General features: G+C 42.0%; 2 protein-coding genes across 2 annotated transcripts; both read right to left on the bottom strand.

Annotated features, from left to right (window-relative positions):
* Nucleotides 1-8,098: 8,098 nt before the first annotated feature.
* LOC147253306 (uncharacterized) lies at nt 8,099-17,367 on the bottom strand. Its single transcript, XM_086218780.1, has 7 exons — nt 17,213-17,367; nt 16,374-16,529; nt 16,126-16,281; nt 9,686-9,773; nt 8,974-9,056; nt 8,581-8,736; nt 8,099-8,477 (listed from the first exon to the last, which is right to left on the bottom strand). Exons 2-7 carry the CDS (start codon nt 16,509-16,511, stop codon nt 8,289-8,291), a joined length of 810 nt encoding a protein of 269 aa, XP_086074906.1. The 5' UTR covers nt 16,512-16,529; nt 17,213-17,367; the 3' UTR covers nt 8,099-8,288.
* An 870-nt stretch (nt 17,368-18,237) lies between these two features.
* Nucleotides 18,238-20,199, bottom strand: krtcap2 (keratinocyte associated protein 2). Its single transcript, XM_086218419.1, has 5 exons — nt 20,047-20,199; nt 19,195-19,349; nt 18,942-19,005; nt 18,779-18,845; nt 18,238-18,680 (listed from the first exon to the last, which is right to left on the bottom strand). The coding sequence occupies exons 1-5, from the start codon at nt 20,048-20,050 to the stop codon at nt 18,560-18,562; spliced, it is 411 nt and encodes a 136-aa protein (XP_086074545.1). The 5' UTR covers nt 20,051-20,199; the 3' UTR covers nt 18,238-18,559.
* Nucleotides 20,200-20,284: the final 85 nt, after the last annotated feature.

Consider the following 20,284-nt stretch of genomic DNA (forward strand, 5'->3'; position numbering starts at 1 on the left):
TTTTTTGGCACATGAACTTTAAGGACCCATCTGATGAGCTGAATGTTGTTCCCTCGTGAAGCCTTACTCATCTGTTTGGTGGCCACAGAGAAACGGCAGCAACAAAAACATGGCAAGCAGCAGCAGCACACGTGTGTTTGTCTTTACAATTGCCTGTAAAAACTGGACACAAAGCACAAACAGAAGAAGCACAACATGAAATGTTTGGGATGTCAAAATAAAGGATGATGAATTGACCACTTCACGCTACTCCACATGTACCGGAGGAGAACATATGAGGGACTTGAGACTTAACTTGAAGACCTCAGACTCGACTGGGACTTGAAACCAAAGACCTTACACTCAGCTTAGACTTGAGAACGGGTTTGACACTTGATTTGGTCTTGTGACCAGATGTTAACTTTGATGTCACTTAACTCGGATTTGCCTCTCAGCAATTATAGATTTAATCAAATACTTAAAACTTGGACTTGAGACCAAAATCTTGAGACCTGATTTGGACTTGTGGCCAAATACTGAAGACTCTACTTGGGCTAGAGATCAAAGAATTTTGCCATTACTTTGACTTTTGTTTAAAGACTTGAGAATTGACTTGGTCTTGAGGCCAAACGCATCAAACTTGACTTGGTCTTCCTGGAAAGCGTCTATGATTTAGAAGTTCAGTCTGTCGGGCATGTTTAGCTGAACAGATCCTCTCAGACAGAAGTTCAGAGCATCTCTGCTCCGTGAAGTTTATATACTGTACTCTAGGTATAGTCAGTGAAGCACTGCACAAGAAGGTCCAAAAAGTACAAAATGTTCTGGTGGTACAGTGTTTCATTATGTAACACTGAGGGAGCCTCCGTTTCGGCTGTGATTAAAAAAAACAAAACAAAAAAAAACCTCCACCATGGTTTGGTTTAATTCTCTGCAGGTGGGACACATTTAAAAGATTAGGCACCGAACTGTTTTTGTTCTATTCCCTAAATATACACTAAAGTATATGAATGAAAACAAAACTCCTCGAATCTGAAATGTGTGGTAGCCTTATAATTGAGTGAAATAACTTGTTTTAGGTCAATGAAATGCTATGATGCCTTAAACTACGTTGATTCTTGCAGCAACAAGCCTCTGTTGTGTGCTTTCTGTTCCTCATGGTGACTAGACCAATGAAAACTTTCCACTGAGAACCAGTGGTTGATTCATAGCTCTCTCGCTGTGTGTGTGTGTGTGTGTGTGTGTGTGTGTGTGTGTGTGTGTGTGTGTTTTGCAATACAAACCACATTTAAGAACAGTTAATTGGGGATAGCATGCGTGGATGTGTGTACTCGTGTTTGTGTACACATGCATGTGCGTGTGTTTGTGCCTTTCTGTGTGTGTGTTTTTGTTTACCACAAACAGAAGGCTGAAAGAATGAAAGTATGACAGAAAAATTGATCCTATGCCAGTCTTGTTCTTTTTATGGTTTTACTTCTGCAAAGAAGATTTTCCCTTCACGTCAATTGTTTTTTTTAGTCAAACTGATTGGTAGATTGTTAGTTGTTATGCAACTTTTGGTGTTGGCAGAAGTGTACTACGAGCACAACCAACTTCATGAAAACTGTAGTCTTTTTTTTTTCTTTCTCTCAGCACAAAAACTACCGGGCCACGGAAGAAACCATTTAATTTTCAGGGAGATCATGATTGAAAACAAGCATTTACAGTTACAGTATCTATTACCATGTAAAGAAAACACACTTTAACATGGGGGGATCTTAATCCCCAAAAGGGCTGTAAACCTTCAACACACACCAGTGTCTTGCTGAGAAAAGCACCAACTATTTTGAACTTCTAGAGTTTCATAATTGCACCTAGGTGTTTTTGATGGGTAACAAACTCATATATAGTTTGTTGGTTTGTTTATTGCCAGGAAAAACTGCCATTCCACCCTGAAACTTTGTGGGATTTCTGCAGAAATCTATGCTGCCCCAAGTGCCCTTCCAGCTGGATGCTTTAGTAAAGTCATGCACTCGTTGCTCTTTTTCACAGAAAATGAATCAGAATCAGAGTCAGAATCAGAATCAGAATCAGAATCAGAATCAGAAAAGACTTTATTGCCAAGTATGGTTTTATACATACGAGGAATTTGTTGTGGTGCTGTTGGTGCATGCAGTCCAATAATCTAAACTAAACTGAATTAAGTTCTTAAAGTGCAGAAACATATAAAGATATAAATATAAATATATACAGTCTGTTATGATGAATAAAGCAGCAGTGCAGTCGGCAGTAATAAATACCACAGACAAATATGCAGATGAAAAGGTTTAAATGAACAAGTAGTCCAAGTTGAGCGTTAATGTAGCGCATAGAGTTCGGGTACCGTCGATGTGACAGGTAGACAGAGACAGAGGTAGAGTGGAGAGTAAGAGTGTTCGGGGGGGGGGGGGGGGGGTCCGGGCCTTGTTGATAAGGCTGACAGCAGACGGGAAAAAACTGTTCTTGTGGCGTGAGGTTTTGGTCCTGATGGACCGCAGCCTCCTGCCAGAGGGGAGAGACTCAAAAGAGTTTGTGTGCGGGGTGGGAGGGATCAGACATAATTTTTCCAGCGCACCTCAGGATCCTGGAGGTGTACAGGTCCTGAAGAGATGGGAGATTGCAGCCAATCACCTTCTCTACAGACCGAATGACACGCTGCAGCCTGCCCTTGTCCTTGGCGGTGGCAGCAGCGTACCAGATGGTGATGGAGGAGGTGAGGATGGACTCAATGACGGCTGTGTAGAAGTGCACCATCATTGTCTTTGATAGACTGAATTTCTTCAGCTGCTGCAGGAAGTACATCCTCTGCTGTGCTTTCTTGATGAGGGAGCTGATGTTCGGCTCCCACTTGAGGTCCTGGGAGATGATGGTTCCCAGGAAGCGGAAAGACTCCACAGTGTCAATGGTGGAGTCACAGAGGGTGATGGGGGCAGGTGAGGCTGAGTTCTTCCTGTAGTCCACAATCATCTCCACTGTCTTTAGAGCATTGAGCTCTAAGTTGCTCTGGTTGCACCAGGTCACCAGGTGGTCAACCTCCCACCTGTACGCGGACTCATCACCATCAGAGATGAGTGCGATGAGGGTGATGTCATCCGCAAACTTCAGGAGTTTGACAGATAGGTGACTGGAGGTGCAGCTGTTCGTGTACAGGGAGAATAGCAGAGGAGAAAGAATGCAGCCCTGGGGGGATCCGGTGCTGATGGTCCGAGAGTCAGAGATGTGTTTCCCCAGCTTCACACACTGCTTCCTGTCAGACAGGGAGTCTGTAATCCACCTGCAGGTGGAGTCAGGCATGTTTAGCCGGGAGAGCTTCTCCTGTAACAGGGTTGGGGTGATGGTTATGTCACACGTACATGACGTCAGCAAATTGTTCACATCTGTACTGCAGTAAATCAATACAGTGTGTTGAGTTCACCATAGTTTATATTATTTGATGCGTCCCTGAGAGGAAACAATGGAGCTTAGTTACATCAAATACCAAGGAACTTGAATCCCTCAGAGTACAAATCAAGTAGACTGAAAGGATTTGTGACTCTGACTGTCCTACTCTTTCTTTCTTCCATCCTTCTTTGGTCTCTGTGACATGATTCGTCCATTTGAATAACTACATATGCTGAGCCTGCTATCAGTTTTTGCTTTTACAATTTGAATTATATGCTGGAAACATCCCTTCATATGCACAGATGAGAGGCAGGTAACCATATATTCAGAAAGAGATGCAGTGTAGCTGAAAAAGAGCATCACTGATCTAATCATAATAATAAAAAAAACCTTCCTCTAATCGCTCTCTGCAGAGGCTGAATCGGTATTTTTTGATACAGGAGCTTTAAGCGGGACAGGAAAATGAATTTCCTGTTTGCAAACGTTGGTTACAGATCTGCAGCCAGCCACATCTATTTAACTTGAAGCTCATGACATCCTGGTTGGCACCAAATATTAACAATTAAACTGCCCAAAATATCCTTTTAGAAACTCTCAGACACATTTTCCTTATTCAGCCATATGCTCCGTAATCCACATACACTTCGGCTTGAGCTTGAATAAACCAGAAAACTTCAAATTAGTCACTATCCTAAACGAGTGCAGACCAAAACAGACAAGTTGTTTCAACTGAATGCCATCTAGTCATAAGCAGAAGGATTATCTAATGTCTTTAGTTCAAATGACAGTGCTTGCTGATTACTGAGCATACGGCTGGATAAAGAAGACATCAATTGTACTGGAGGATTACTTGAGAGTTTGTAAACTAACATTTTGGACAGTTTTGCTGTTACATTCAGCTGGTGGCACCATTAGCTTCAAGCTAATTATATGTGTCTGGCCCTCTCTGCATTCCAGAGTAACAAAGAAGTGGTACATTCCTCAAAAGACAAGATACGGCTTTTGGTTGAAGTTACTAAAGGGCGTTTTCTATTGTGTTGAATTAATGATTCAGACATCTTCAGTTTGCAATTGTAGCATTTTTTGTCTTTGAAAAGATAAAAAAAAGAATGTTAGGACATTGGTGGTGACAAATATTCAGTCGTCAACTGAGTCCAGTCAGACAGAGTGGGTGATGGGTGTTCGTGCTGCCTGTTTAGTCATATTCTCATGGTCCACACCTCTTTTTTTAGCCCATCCCACTCTTCTCTTTCTACGCTGACTGGTGTTTTCAGTAGGCTGTGGCGCTGTATTCATCCTGCTGCTCCACCCCTCTCTGGTCGCTGCAGTGACACTGCTGCTGAATCCATTCTAAAAGTTTTGATGTGTCTAGTTTTTAGGCATTTAGATTTCTTCTATTTCAGGCCACACTGTAAAGCAGCTGTTAACATCTGCAAAGACACAGGCCTGATCCAGATTACAAATTGTGATTGGCTGGTAATTTACAAGGCAAATAAGAAAAGCAGTAGTCAAAAGGCGGTTTCTTTTTGTTCGTGGACACTTGCTCTCCTGTACAGACTGTGAATGTTCTTTCTCACCCAAACAAATGCTGCGAGTGGATGAGACTTTAAGCGGCCAGAGAAATATTTTGGATCCTGAGCAGAACAACATGAGAGGGTCAACGACAAAAACCCTCAGTCAGATCATTTATTGATTATTTCATTGGTACAAATATAACACCTATCCCTGACTCTTTTTTCGAGCCAGTTTTCTCATTGCTATTTCAAAAGCTTTACCGGGGTTATAATAAGCATGAAGCAGTAAGTCAACAATACATGGAGAGTATGATTGTGTTTTAAAGTAGATTCTTTCCATTAGAGCATGATGAGACATGACGACTGATTCACTTTGTAGTATTTATGTCTTCATGGCGCATGCTCACAGGCCAGGTTCAGTATATTTATTCTGCTCCAGCTGATTGACGGATTCAAAAAGATGCTTCATAAACAAATGTGCAGAAGGTTTCAAACTGAACAGAGGACAGCATGGAAATGAATGAGTAGAAAGACAGAAATCTGCAAAAAACTTCCATTAAAAAGAGTAGCATATGAATATAAAACTGTAATAAATGTTTGCAAGTCAGTACATGAACAAATGTAAGTTCTTTTGACTGCTGATAACATCAGCACTTTACAGAGAAATCACCTAACGTGTCAGGCATATATGTGATGAGCCCATGCGACTGTTCTCCTTGTGCACACACAGGCACACCCAGCAACTGGAGAGTACATATTCACCCCACTGAGAATCAGGTCTACAAGCCAAAAGCGCTGGTCCAGCTGTTTTAGCCTATGGATTAGCTCTCTCTTGTACAACATCTGGGGCACAAGCATCTACATATATCAACATTTCTATAGAGCGTATCTCTGATTTCTTCTCAGGAAACAGCAAACTCTCATCGCTAATCTAACTCTCCTCCTCTGCTTAATGTCTGTTCCTCTTGTTTTTGTGTTCAGGCTGAAGGTGAGTGCAGTGAATAATGTGGCAAAGGTAGAGAATGAAGATTTGCTTCCATTTCAAAGTGGCCTCACTGTATAGGCCTATATTTTTACTGTGGTAAACTGCCAGACTTTGGTGAAAACTTATAATTCTAGATCTTAGAAGGGACACTAGACTACTGCTAAGCTAGGCTAGGCTACGCTAATGAATAATCCTGCAGTAAAATATTGTCCAAATAATGTTTCACAGTGTGGGGTAATGTTCTTGGAAGTTCTTTTCTTATTTCCAATGTGAAAATGTAAGTAGTTAACAATGTTGACCCCTGAAGACCTTCTGTAGAATTTTGAGATGCATTTTCAGTTTTTGCTAATCTAAACTAAACTTAACAGGATATTTACTGCATTCAGACCAGTTACATTCCAGTATAATCACATGCGTTCTACAACTTGTGACTGGCAGGATGGGCTGAGGTTTTTCCACCTTAGTCACTTTTGTTTAGCATTTGTTTAAACATTTTTTCATGACATGATATGACGTTGACAGTCAGATACAACTTGCAAATTAGAGGAGTCGGCTTTACTGTTGCCACACAGCTGGGAGTAAAAACAAACAACAGAGGTGCGACGGGATGTACTGGTTTGTTTTTTTTATGCTTTTTTTTCCTTTTCAGTGTACGATGGTGTGGTTTCTGGTTTCACATGGGGTGTGGTTGGACATCTAGATAGTAGCAAAGCTCACCTAAGCTAGAAAAGCTGTCTTATACAGTAACTGATCTTTGACTCCAAGAATACATTTAGTTTGCAGGATGGGCAACACTTGGGTATTGTCTTAGAACAAGGGGAAGGGCATACTGTGCCCAAATATCCAAACGCTTGACTTGAGCATTAAAGTTTTAGTTTAGCGCTACGGTTTAAATTCATGCATGTATATATTTTTTTTTAAATCTTGAACATAATGAGTTCTCTGACTCACAAAAAAATGCGTGTCAGAATTGACAGTACAATCTTGAATCTGAATCTTGAATTTAATCAGTAGTATTAACAGGCAGCCCCATCATGTTTCCTACAGTTTACAATATGTAAATTGGACTTATGTGAGGTGAAGCTTAAATGACAGGTACATTCAGTTTTAAAGTTCTGACCCACCTTGTAATCAGTGTTTGAGGCAATTTGCTCTTCCTCTGTACCCCTGACTGTACACGTCCAGAACATACCGTGACAGCTCATGAGTTTGAAGCATTGCATTGTTCCTTTGTGGTTTTGCCCACAGCCAAGTGTGATGAACTGTCTGCCTTCTCAGCCAATCACACATCCTTGATGGGGAGGCGGGAAAAAGGCTTATAAGAACCAATAGAAATGATAGTTGGAAAGGCTTGAATGTGAGTGGAGTCAGGTTACATTTTACGCACTAATAATTCTCCACATTACCAGGGTGTTTTCTTTGCAAAGTTTGCTTTTAATCATTGCTTTATTAAAGTGTGCTGACATGATAGTTTGGGAAAGACTGTCTGATAGATGAGGAGATGATGTCATACCTTTGCTATTGATGCACAAGTATTTCCTGAAACATCCACAACAAACTCACAGATACTAGACGGGTGCTTTTTGTTTATCCAGCTTGAGCTGACTAGGTCCAGGGTGAACCTCGCCTCACGCCTAAAGGTTATCCCAGCAGCCTTCAGGCGTGAGGCGGGGTTCACCCTGGACAGGTCACCAGTCCATCACAGGGCCAACACATAGAGACAGACAACCATTCACACTCACAGTCACACCTACAGTCAATTTAGAGTATCAATCAGCCTCGTCCTCTCTTGATGTCTTAGGACTGTGGGAGGAAGCTGGAGTATCAGAGAGAACCCACACAGGAACAGGGAGAACATGGAGACTCACACAGAAAGATCCTGTACCTGAGCCAGGACTCAAGCCTGGAACCTTCTTGCTGTGAGGCCACAGTGCTAATCACTGCAACGCCGTGCCACTGATAAACGTATACATAGATACAAAGAATTTAATATTGGCCAAAGTTTTTGTTGTTGTTGTTGTTGTTTTGCTTGTTTTTAGGAGTTTAGCACGATTTGGAAGTAATGGGTAAGACATTTAAGAAGCACTGGTGATGATCTGTACTCGACAGCACAGTGTCTGTTAAGTGTTTTGCAGGCTCGTGCTTGTCGCCTAATGCAGTAAATACCTCATGGCACGACACCCACTGAATACCACAAAGAGACAAAATCACAATTCAAATCCACCTTAATATTTTTATTCTCTTATTGCCATCAGTGGACTGACATGTCCTTAAAAACCAAATTACAGATAGCAAAGACAATCAGTTATATGAAATATATGATCATGTTTTAACTGGTTTTAGGTTCGTAATGGATACGTGTAAATGGCCTGTTACCAGCTGTGTCAAGTTTGACAAAGTGCTGCGCCCACACTTCAGTCGTCGCCTTCCGCGTCATCGTCTCTCCCCTTGCCTTTCCTGCCACCCTTGCCTGTCTTGTTTTGAAAATAGCATTTGGCCAGGATTGACACACATCTGCAGAACTCTCTGAATTTGATTTCACCATCCTGGTTCTTATCAATCGTCGTCATGGCCTCATCAATGTCTGCGGCGCTGATTTTTCCCTGAAAGGTATCATCTCACTGTTAAAAACAATGCAACACTGAAATGCAGAAAAGCTGCCGTGTGTGTGTGTGTGTGTGTGTGTGTGTGTGTGTGTTGAGTCACCTGTAGCTCAGGGCTCTTAATTTCTTCCTGCAGCACCTTTAGAAGCTCAGCCTTGTTTAGCTGACGTTTCTTTCCTTCCTTACCAGCGTACTCCAAAAATACTTCCACCATCGTGGTAATAGCAGTTTCCAGACGAGCCATAGTGTTGGTGTGTTCCTGTTATGGAGAAGCAAATGAGAGGGTTCTGAGAAAAACATCACTTGTTATGATTAAGAATTCTAATTAGAAGCAGGCTGACAAATGCCCAAATGTAGCTACAAGCGTTTGGAGGAACGATCATTAAAAACAAGTTTACAGAAGTTTGCACCACAGCTTTCGGGTTTTCTTTCACTTCTTCATAAACAGCATCTGAATTAAAGACTATTGTTTATGCTAGTTTCTATGTTCACTCACCTTGACGCTCAGCAGGTGTGGAAAGACCTTGTCTGTGTCACTGTAGATCCTAGGTGAGACTGATGTCAGACTCAGCCGAAAGCCTGCACTTTAAAGACGAGAGACACCATGTGACTCACACTGGTAATTTTTTTTGCAACCACACACACACACACACACACACACACACACACACACACACACACACACACACACACACACACACACACACACACTCACACACACACACACACACACACAGGCAGAGGTACAAACAAGTAATTCATGTCCTGAAAACGTATTCCACTCCACCCAAACAGGCTCTACTTGTCTTTCTGGTCTGCTCCACCATATTATGAAAAAAGTGTGTGTTATTTTCAGAATGACAATATGCTTTCATGGATCTCGGGACACTGCTGATCTAACGAAACTTGCCTTAAAATAACATGATAAATCATTAAATCTATGTCTCACTGCATAAACTCTCCCATTTTCATGAAGGGTCAGTGAAATACAGTAAGATTCTTTTTTTTTCTGGGGCAGACAAGAAACCACAAAAATAGAAATAAAAATAAAACATCCACATGGTTATACAGACGTAAAGTGCACAGACATGCAGTCTTCATGTGTCCGTATATGCCACACAGTCCCCCAGCCCCCGTTCACGTCCAGCTCATCACACCTGTTCAGGTGTCTGTTTGTCATTCAGACAAAGATGAGGGTTTTTCCTAACCTGCCCAGCTATCGTCTTCTCCCCGTGTTTCTATCGCGAAGGACCCTCGCCCCAACACTTCCCCTGCTGCGTGGACCTCTTCAGCAATCTGTAGACATCCAAATACAAGAGACCACACCTGGATACGGCTCTAACTACAGGTTTTTTTTCAAGCCGCAAATCAGAACCCCACCCACCCTCCCAGCTACACACTCACAGGCTCAATAAACAGAAAAATAATTACAGCAGAGGGAATGACCAAATCTATTCACACCAAACAGGGTTTCAAAATGCAGATTATCCAGTATGAGCAGTTCGGTTCAGACTAATGTTTCAAAGGCTATTATTAAAGCTATGAATAAACTAAAGAAGACCGTTTCATCAGCATTCAATGTATGATGTGGGCATCGTGCATTCAGTTTGTTAAAAACTACTCATCTCCCTCTGTCCTCTTACTGACTATTTTGACTATATTTACCATCCCAGTGAAGCCCAACTCAATCAAATCCCCAATACGTTGCAAAATTTAACCCAAAATCTGGCTCCTACAAACAATCCTCTTTGGAATGAAGGACTGTAACAGTTAAGATGGTGATAGTGTCTAGAAAAAGGAAATGTCCCCCTTGAATCAAACCGATACGTCACCAAAAAAATAATGAGAGAGCCCAAAGCCTGTCCCACAAACTATCTTCAGACAAATAGAACCGTTTAAAAAAAAAAAAAATCTACACACTGCATGTCATCAAAAAGCTTTATAAAAGAGATTCACGGAGATACGACAGTGTTGTTACCTCCGCCAAGCAGGTCATGGTTGTGGTGTTTGTCTGTCAGCAGACACACAAACATAGTGAGGCACTCAACGTAGGAGAGAGGTGTCACATGGGAATAAGCCATCAAATTTTGGGGTGGATCCCTTCAACATTGTGACAAATGTTTGTTTGAATTTTCTTTGATGGAGGTATTTGTTAGCCAGTTGCCTCCAGATATAAATCAAATCTCCAGTTTGAACTGGTTTAACAAATACCTATCCAGAAGATAATGTTTTTACCGCATGGTTGGCTGATCACCTGATGCTGCTCCCTTTATGGCCCATGAATTACCTCCTGCCCCCCCCCCCCCTCCAAACAAATGGCATTCACAGTTTTTTTCCCCATTTTATCCTTCTATTTTGCCTTTATTTTTATAATTGATTATGATTATATTAGGTTTGGCAAACCTCAATGGACCCCACTCCAACTTTCAGGTAGCTCAGCTAACAGAGCCTTAATAATTCAGCTGTTGCTAAAGGGAACGAGCCAGAGCCGTTCAGACTCAACAGGGTTTTTAAAATGCAGATGATCCGGTCTAACCAACAGAGCCCAACACCATTGTCAGGTCACCGGATGGTAGAAAGCATCCAGTTTATTTTTTTCCTCATGGTATTTTGTATCAATATAATAAGATAAGAAAAGAATAATAGTCAAAAAAATCCATAAACTACAAACAATGCACTTGTGCATAAAAAATTGCTGCACACACAGCTGTGAACAGAAATATCCCAATTCAGAAAATCAGAATTTTCATTCCTTGTCATTTTTATCATACACACCACACTGATCCAAGGGTAATGACCCTGGAATATACCAACCGGAACATCTGGTGTCATCCCAAATCAAATCACACGCAAACGATCTTAACTGGCATTTTATTACAACACTGAAACAGTCGACAGATGTTAAAAGCTTTGGTTGTAATCCATGGTGGGTTAGAAGAGAGTTCCTCGTCTGATGCTGGCCTCCTACGTTCATCCTGTCATAATCAGCAGTTATTTAAATTTGATCATATTTCTGACATCTAGTGGTGGATTAAAGACACTGCCTGGACTGGTTTGAAGGATGGGAATGTCCCTTTTTCTCAAAGGATCTGACGCATCAGTGGAAAAATACGGAGCGAAAATGAGTGTTTGTTTGCTTGTTTGTTTGTTTACACAGTACAGTTTGTCTGCATGTTTGCTAATGTTGCAAACATGGACGATTGAACTGTATTCAAAACTTTTCTTTTACTCGTGAAAACTTTCTTTCAATCTACAGATGCGTGTTCGAGCCAGAGATGAATTTGTCTCACACACACACACACACACACAGCTTGAAAGGTCATTCTATTTCACCATTTCATCTTAATCGTATTCCATTCCTGAATGTCGTCTGATTAAAAGTAATCTGCGACAGTCACGTGGCCTTTCTTTGATGGGCGTTCTAGCGTGCTTGAGTCTGAAGCCCCTCCCTTTTGCTCTTCCTGACTTTTAGAAGAGTGAATTCCGACACTCGGTTCCGCCCCTCGTCGACAGGGAGGCAGCATTCTCTCCTCTTGTCCCCTGCAAAGTCCTCCCTGTAGCTCAGTTCTGACTGTTCTTGGCCAGCCTCTCTTCTGTCACCCATATTATTTTCACTTCCTGAATACAAACTGTCTTTGCGGTGGCTGAAAAAGGAAAATGAGATGATGGATCATGTGTTGATAACAATAAGTTCATCTCTCAACGCTCCTGCGAGGGTTGAGGCTACGGTTTCGTGACGGGGGGAGTGTGGCCCTGCAGTGGCCCGCCCCACGGACACCAACACATCTGTAGCTATGCTGTCCTCTCATTAACAGTAGGCCACACTGGAACACACCAGAAACCCTGTCTAAAAGTAGTGCAACAGCTTTGTTTGACACACGCAGAAGTGTCTTGAAGAAATGCAGGGAGTTTCCTCAATATGCTCTAATCTCAGGGACGTTTTCTAAGTCTTGGTATAAAAATACGAAGTGCGCAGGAGTTCAAGGTTTGTTCTTTTCTGGATGTTTTGCGAATAATCATTATAAATCAGTAATGAGGAGTGTTATAAACAAATACTCACGAAGAAACTCATACATTTATTATGTAAATGCAAAAAACATGACTCCAGTTCCTCTGTGTGTTCTGTTCTATTGATAGAATATTTTACTTGAACTACGTTTTATTTTAATCTTTATTTCACCAGCAAGCAGCAAGAGCCTCTTGAGGAGAGCGGGGTCGGTTCTTAAAGATGTATCAAGCGTTTCGTTGGGACATAACAGGAATTTTTGCGATGGCAATGAACCCGTTATTTTCGTAAAAAAAAAGTTTTCCAAAAACTCCTCAAAGTTATTGGGCGTGCCAGCAGGCTTCCTGGATGCCTTGTACTTTACTGACATCTAGTGGTGAATCAAAGCTAAGACACTGCCTCCGCCTCAGAGGGTGGATTAGTCGATGCCTTTTCAACGCTCAGCGCTGCGTTTTAGCTGATGTTTCGTCATTTTACCGAACAAACGTGTAACCACTGGTTTTCATCTATAAAACCATCGACCCTTACTGCACCTGTACACTCCTCCAACTAGCAGGCGGCACTCCCACAACTTTGGCTGTTACCGACAAGTTCTCATGAATATCTTCATTTAGAGAATGTTTAAATGATCTTCATCTAAATCATGTTCTTAGAGGGTTGAATGGTTTACAGAATAGATCTTAACTGCAACATTCTGAGGGTGTTTCAGGGATGTGTCACATCTTAAAATGTCCCTGAGAAATCCCCGGAGTGCCTTAAGTGTACGCTCGACCTTGTATGAATATTATCTGAAAAACAAACATCCATTATCATTCTTTATACCTTAGATTTAAACATTTCCTTTGAGAAATTATTAGAAATTGAACAGTCACTGTTGTCTCATAACCTCTAAGCAAGGCCTTAAAACGTGTGTGTTATAGTCCTCTCCTCTAAAAGAGGAACATTTGGGGAACTTGAACAAATATTGATTGTGAGATTTTTTAAGAATAACGGGGCGCCGGGGCGACTCAGTAGCCGAGTGCTGCAGGCTCACACAGGTGCAAGTGATCTGAAGAGTGAATTTCTGGTTTGATTCCTGGATGGAACATTTGCAGCATATCATCCTCCCAACTCCCCTTCCTGTTTCCTGTCTCTAGTCTTTCCATGAGCATGAAATCCAGCTTACAATGCACTGCAAGTAACGTTTCAAACTATGATCCTGCCCTTCGGAGGAAAATTCTGGGTACTGAAGACATAAAGATATTATCGGGGTGGGGGGGGGGGGGGGGGCAAGCTGCAGCAGTCAGTATAACCAGGACCTGTCCTGCTGCAGCACTTCAGCCTCAACTCATGTCTCTCCATAGATTTAATTTTTTTTAATCCACTCACCATTTTGATATCAAACAATATTAAAAACACAGGAGAAAGGAAGTCCAGAGTCACTGTCAGTGAGTGCTGTTGTCAGTGAAACCTGTGAGGGTCGAGATGTATCCAGTAAGAAAAGAGCCCTTTTTGTGCTGAAAGGGTGACCGTGCTACACGCGACACTGATTAATCAACTGATTTTACAGTGTTTAGAGCATCATGGTTCTTCTGTGTTTTTGTTTTTGTTTTTGTTTTTATATTCAAGCTTGAGTCATATTGTCACAGCAAGATTTCCAAGATCTGTAAACTGCAAGAATTATGTTAAAAAGGTGCTTTTCTGCTTCTTGCCTGTGTAGCTTTGAAAAAAATAACCATCTCCCTGCTGCCATCACATGATCGCATGTAACACAGTAGACAACTAGTTTTTGCAGTAATTTAAATTCAGCCTCTTTATGTGCAGTATACGTTACTCACACCCGCATCTGTGGAACCCTGAGGTGAAAAGTGGAGATCCTGGGAAATCTGGTGGGAGCACCAGGTGAGAAGACTATGGCCAAGCTGAGCAGCAGAGAGGACATTCACTGAGTGCTTCTACGTCATCTGTCCTCCGTGACTTACAGCGGTGCCGTTTGTCAAGTAACAAAGTATTTTCACTCCGGTCCAGATGTGGACTGTGGTGGTGGACTCCGTTATGATCTGTCTGTTGTCCCACCTTTCTTTTCTTTTTTTTCTTCTTCCACTGAATCACCTGTATCTCATCCGTGAGTCAGTCAGGCACCATCAGCCGCACCCCTGATCCCGGTGTGTCTCCCTACCCCGCCCTCCTCTTCACACACATTCTCTGTTCTGAGATCAGTCGAGCCTGGTTCTGTCTTCAGTTAGTTCATCCTGTTCCCCGCCGCCTGTTTGTTCCTCCAGTGTTTTGTTAGTTTTGAATAGTATCTGTCTGTTTATTTTGATCATTAAACATATATACTTAGTGCAACAATTCCTGCCTCTTTGCGCCGGGGCAGTTACCTGTACTTTACTTGATTGAGTATTTATGTATTCTAGGGGTTTTTGTACTAACACTCCAAAAAAAATTCAAAGAAAATATAGTTCTTTTTCTTTCTCTACATTTACCTGAGCCCCTTGGTTACTGTGAAGGGGAAGAAGTGTAAAGAAAACATGGCCTTTAACAAGAGGACATAATCAGAGAAACAGGAAAACACACAGCTTTCACGTGACCTGCAGAGGTCAGCGTTCTGAATACTCCCAAGTACTGGAAAACACGTTTATCTCTGTACACAGAATTTGTACTCTCATTCTTGATTCTTAAATTAACATAATATCAAATACTACTGAAGCAGGATGTGGTGACTTTTACTAGGGCAGTATCTTAACATTGTATTTCTGCTTTCACTCAAGTAAGAAAGTCTATTGCACATGCTGAACTCTTCTGGAACGTTCAGTCGGTGGAGTTTTGTTTTGTTGTTTGCAGGGGAACTCTAATATACTGAATATTGTGGCATTTCCCTTCTTTGTTTGACTAAATGCTTTCTTTATTTAAGTGTGAGCGACCTAGAATATACACAGAGGGGGTATTCGGGTGGATTTTCTTTTCAAATTACTCCTCTTGTACTGATTCTTGTGTGGAAATATGTGTGTTGAGGAAAGCAAATTCTGGTCCAGCCCTTCCAGTCCTATTGTAATTCATCGTCTGGCGTGAGTTGCAAAGGGACTTTAGGCCAACAATCCTTACTTCGTTGTTTGTCCAGCCTGAAATTATGCTAAAATATACAAGAAAATGCGCAGGTAGCGTGCAAACCTGAGGGGAGGAGCAGGTCGTCATCTACCCCGAAGGAAGACAGAAACTTCTCCAAACCAAATGAATAAACAAAACCCCACCAAAATATTCTGAGCACACGTTCGTCTGGCATCACTACAACTCATAACTCGGGTGTGCCACGCCCACCTTCCCAGCACATTCCCATATTGAATCGCTCACATCAAATATATATTTCAAATCGCTGCCTGCATTTGACATTCAAGGAAGACTTATGGGTCACGTGATGTCTGACAGATGTTTTTTTATTAATCAAAATCAGCAGTTATCGGAGGTATCCCTGTAGCCCTGCCAGAACTCAAACGTTTCCATGTGCTCCAGGAACAAGTACTCAAGAAGATAGTTTGGTGTGAAGGAAGAATCAGTCAAAAAAGAAGATGAAGTCAAACATTTTTACTCATTATACGTCTTACACACGTATGTGCGATACATTTTTGTCTTTCTCCGAGACATTTAAGGTAGCTATTTCCTCTAATTCTTGCCTTTCTTCTCATGGAGCATGTAACACCTCTCGCAGGCCATGGAGAGGCCGACGACGAGGGGGAGAAATTCTTCAAAGTCCAACTTATCGTCTTTGTTTATATCCAGATCCTTCAGGATACAGTCCACAGTTTTGGGGTTCTTCTGACTCTGAAAGAGCAAAAATGAAGAGTCGTGACATTTAGCGCTTCATCAGAGCTCAGTAGGAGAATTAGATTTAGTGGATGAAAGACGATACATACTTTGAGGAAAGACGGCAGCTCGTTCTCCATCAGTTTTTTCAGTTCCTTTTTGCTCAGGGTCTTTCCATGGCCATCATCATTGGCGTAGCGGTGAAAAATCATAATCAGGGACTCCATGCATCTCTCTAACTCAGTCATGGCTGCAGAGAGACAAGTCTAGGAAAACAGTCCATGAAAAAAATGCAAATAAAACTTCACTATACACTCACGTGGGACAAGTTTCTCAATCTTCTCTTTTGACCTCTTCAACTTCTGCAACAGTGTCAAACCTCGTTAGACATTCGAAGTGACACCAGGGAAACCCTGAGCTGACTGAACAATGAAGCAGCAGTAAAAATCAGTGCTGTGCTTCATCCAAAACTAACATTTGAAGGATGAGGACGTGGGTGTTACTTTTACTGGCACTCAGAGCAAATTCTTTAGATGTTACACACCATTTTTGGCACAAACGGATATCCTTATCTCAAGGCTCCCATACTACCACTATGCTATTTTTTTTTCTTTTCTGAGGAGTTTCAGAAAGAGAACAAAGAGTAGAAAGGGGTGAAATAATTTAACGGAAGGAGGGCAAACGGCGGGCCATTCGCTACTTGTCAGACAGAAGAATGTCTATTTTTATGCGCCAAGACGCAGATGACCGAACATCTCATAGTAGGTCGCATGTTCAGGATTTGACTTAACAGCTTCCGTGTTCAGCATAAAATAACAACCAAGAGTAGCACAGATCCTTCTGAAGCTCCATGACCCATCCCTTTATGTTAACTTGAGAAATGACGCATGAAACCAAAGCCAACAAAAACCTGCAAAAACTCCGTTAGAAAAGACAACCAGGAACTTACCGGGATACGGAGGAGTAGAGAAGCTGATATTTCAGGGAGGAGAGCAGAAAGTAACTGAGAATTTCTTCGAGACTTTATACTCAGCAAGGCAACGCCCAATTAGATGGGAGGTAGAGGAGAGGAGAGTAAGGGGGAGGGCTCTGGAGGCTCGAGCAAACACTCTCAACGTGCCTGTGATATCATGGGGATGCGGTCCATCCCTGCCCCGATCGATTGGCCCTGGGGTGAAACAATAGACTTCAAGCGGAACGAGAGTAAAAGTAACACTAGCGCTGAACAAAGATGTTATCTTTTAGAGATTCTCCCCCCAAAAGTGTCCAGCGACACACTGTTGGCACTGACTTTCACACACAAATGAACTTTTAACACATTAGAAACTTGAAATATGGGCAAGCTAAAATAAATATACATTTTGTTTCGAAAAATAAACAAATATTGATGCCTCATTCAGGCTGCTGGGAGAGTTACAGATGGAGCAAACTTGCTTTCTATCAAAATACTGACTTTTCAAACCCAGCATGGCTTCAAACTATTAAAAACATGTCTGTAACATTTCATCACATTTGATTTGTTGAGGAGAGTTTGCCTGTGTGTTCACAGCCACACCCTTATGGCCCCACACTCACCGCACCTACTCAAGTCCGCCTCAGGGGTTTCACTTTCCTCATGCGGGTCTGGTCCAGCGTTCACAGCTCGAGGCTGCTCCCTCCAACTTACCACTCCTTCTCATGTTCCGCTTCAAGTGCATCATCCACTGGCATTCTCATTTTTACACCCTCCAAGTATCTTCCCATGGTCGTGCCACCTCTAATCAAGATCCTGTTGTACATCACACATTTCAGATATCCATTTATTCTGCATTGAAAGTGAGTAACGCAGCCTCTCTGTTCTTAATCAGTGTAACGCAGCAAACAGTAACGTGCTGGTCTCAGTCTTCTTCTGGCATGGTCGACCTTCGACTCACAATATCAGGATACCACGCCTTACCAGTCTGACAGCAAAGACAAAAGAACACCACACTCAAAGATTTTCACAAAGTTTAATTAGAAAATGATTCAAACAAAATAAAAGCAACTTAATTTGCTGCTGGATATACAAAAGAAAAAAAATCCACTGGGTCTATGAATCTCTTTGTAACCAGTTAAACATGAGTGCTGAGGGGAACAATGGAATGTAGGCAGCTGTTTGAGCTACGCTCTATGGGCTTCAATAGAAAAATGTGTGTTTTTCAAATGTGTGATCCAATTAATATCCCAAACTACCTTGAATGGGGACTGGGTACTAAAGAAATTAAACATAGCCAAATATATAACTGGGTGGCATTGATCTGGAAGCAAGCGTGACCCATCAGTTCTTCCTTTTACCCTTGCTGGCAACCTTGGCAGGCGTTACGGAGGGAACAGCTGCTTGGTACAGGGCGGCAGATATTTTGTTGATGTAGTACAGCGCGAAAAGTGAGAATATCAGGCTGGATGGGAAGAAGTTGAAGTAAGAGAAATGAATGAAAATGGAATCCATTATGAAAAATTTGATGCGGTATAAAGCTGCAGAGCTGCTGTTACTCACCACGTAGTGACACAGACACGATGCACCAGGCCAGAGGCAAACAGTGCCAAGCAAAGGCACAGCAGAACTGGAATTCAGGAGAGAGAATAAGAGGTTAGGAGGAACAAGAGGAAGACACACTGGACTGAATGTGTGATTTTGACTTCTACATTGCACCACTTACTCTCTGGGAATATTTTGGCTTGGAATCCCTTCCCAAAAAACAAGTTTTCCAGATTATTAAATGCCTGGAGAGAAAAGTTAAGGTAGAGCACAGCAAGGCGATGTTAAAATCTCTTGTTTCGGTTGTGAACGCTACAATGTAGTAGAGATCAAGTAATCAAAAATACTAATAGACATGTCAATCACGCACGTCACAGCTGCCTCTACAAACGCCCAAGTCCTGATCAGCGACAGGAGTTCAAGCACAAGGATACAGTGAGGGAGCAGATGAAGAGGATCGAGCCCAGGAAACCTCCCAGGATGGTGAGCCACTCGGTGGAGCCCAGCTGTTTACTGAACATCTGCATCCCCGCAAACACCAGCACGGACAGCAGGCTGGACAGCACGAGAGAGGTGCCTGTGTTGACAGCTACGAGGACAGAACATCAGAAGATTTTACATACTCAGTCAAACACGTCAATACAGAAAAGGGAGACAAGTGATACTGGTTCATTAGTAATGGAACATCTGAACAAAAAAGAAGGGTAACTGTAACAAGTTCAGGTGTCAGTGTCGGGAAGGAAAAAATGGTATCGAACAACTTTGCGTAATATTCGATTGGCTTTTTTTTTTACGGAGGACAAAGTAGACACTTGCGCTTTTACCACAGCTGAAGCTGGAAATACAGTCAACTACTGATAATGATGAAAATAATGGAGGTTTAATGCTGTAACTACCAGCTTTTCAATAATGGTTTCAAATTCTTTTTTTATAAGTTACGTTTAATTTCTGGGCGTAAAACTAATGACACGTCAGTGTTCGCACGGAAACCGATCCTATGCAGAACGTTAGCTTCTTTAGCTGGAAGCTAACTAATAAACGTTAGCGGCTACTCATCACACATACATATAAAAATCTGCATACATTTCACAACCTGCTGTGGCATCCAGCCACCATGTCGAGTAAACACCCCTAGGCTGCATCACTCAGCATGCGTTTTGTATCTCTAGATGTTAGCGACCTGTTAGCTTGTTAGCCTGATTGATCGTTCTGGGGGCTTCATTTTGATGAAGCTTCACATTTACAAACTCACAGATGGAACAACCATTTAAGCGTGCAATACATACCCATGATTCGATATCTGATCGTTAGAATTCAGGGAGATTATTTTGGCCAGGATGATTCTTGGGCTGGCTGAGACACTACCGAGGTTTAGGAACCAAAAAAAACGATTTTTACCCGGTACCATTGACAGGTGGCACAAGTGGGCGGAGCTAAAAATTGCGAACGCGGACTTTTTGTTTCAACACCATCCTTTTTAATCACATGCATTTCTGCGACTTTAATTCAAGAGCACGAAATAAT

This window comes from Aulostomus chinensis, chromosome 11, assembly GCF_037954235.1.
Source record: "Aulostomus chinensis isolate RoL2024-O1b breed Wild chromosome 11, RoL_Achi_v1.0, whole genome shotgun sequence".
Lineage (NCBI taxonomy): Eukaryota > Metazoa > Chordata > Actinopteri > Syngnathiformes > Aulostomidae > Aulostomus > Aulostomus chinensis.

Excerpts from the sequence above, each read along its gene's own strand:
- krtcap2 (XM_086218419.1), bottom strand. Across the intron at positions 19,006-19,194 it reads TCTTCATCTGCTCCCTCACT|GCATTTAATAATCTGGAAAA; the intron begins GTATCCTTGTGC and ends TTTTCTCTCCAG. Across the intron at positions 18,681-18,778 it reads CGTGTCTGTGTCACTACGTG|CCTGATATTCTCACTTTTCG; the intron begins GTGAGTAACAGC and ends CTTCCCATCCAG.
- LOC147253306 (XM_086218780.1), bottom strand. The coding sequence starts at position 16,511 with ATGACTGAGTTAGAGAGATGCATGGAGTCCCTGATTATGATTTTTCAC. Across the intron at positions 9,057-9,685 it reads AGAAGACGATAGCTGGGCAG|GCTTTCGGCTGAGTCTGACA; the intron begins GTTAGGAAAAAC and ends TTTAAAGTGCAG. Across the intron at positions 8,737-8,973 it reads CACACCTGCTGAGCGTCAAG|GAACACACCAACACTATGGC; the intron begins GTGAGTGAACAT and ends TCTCCATAACAG.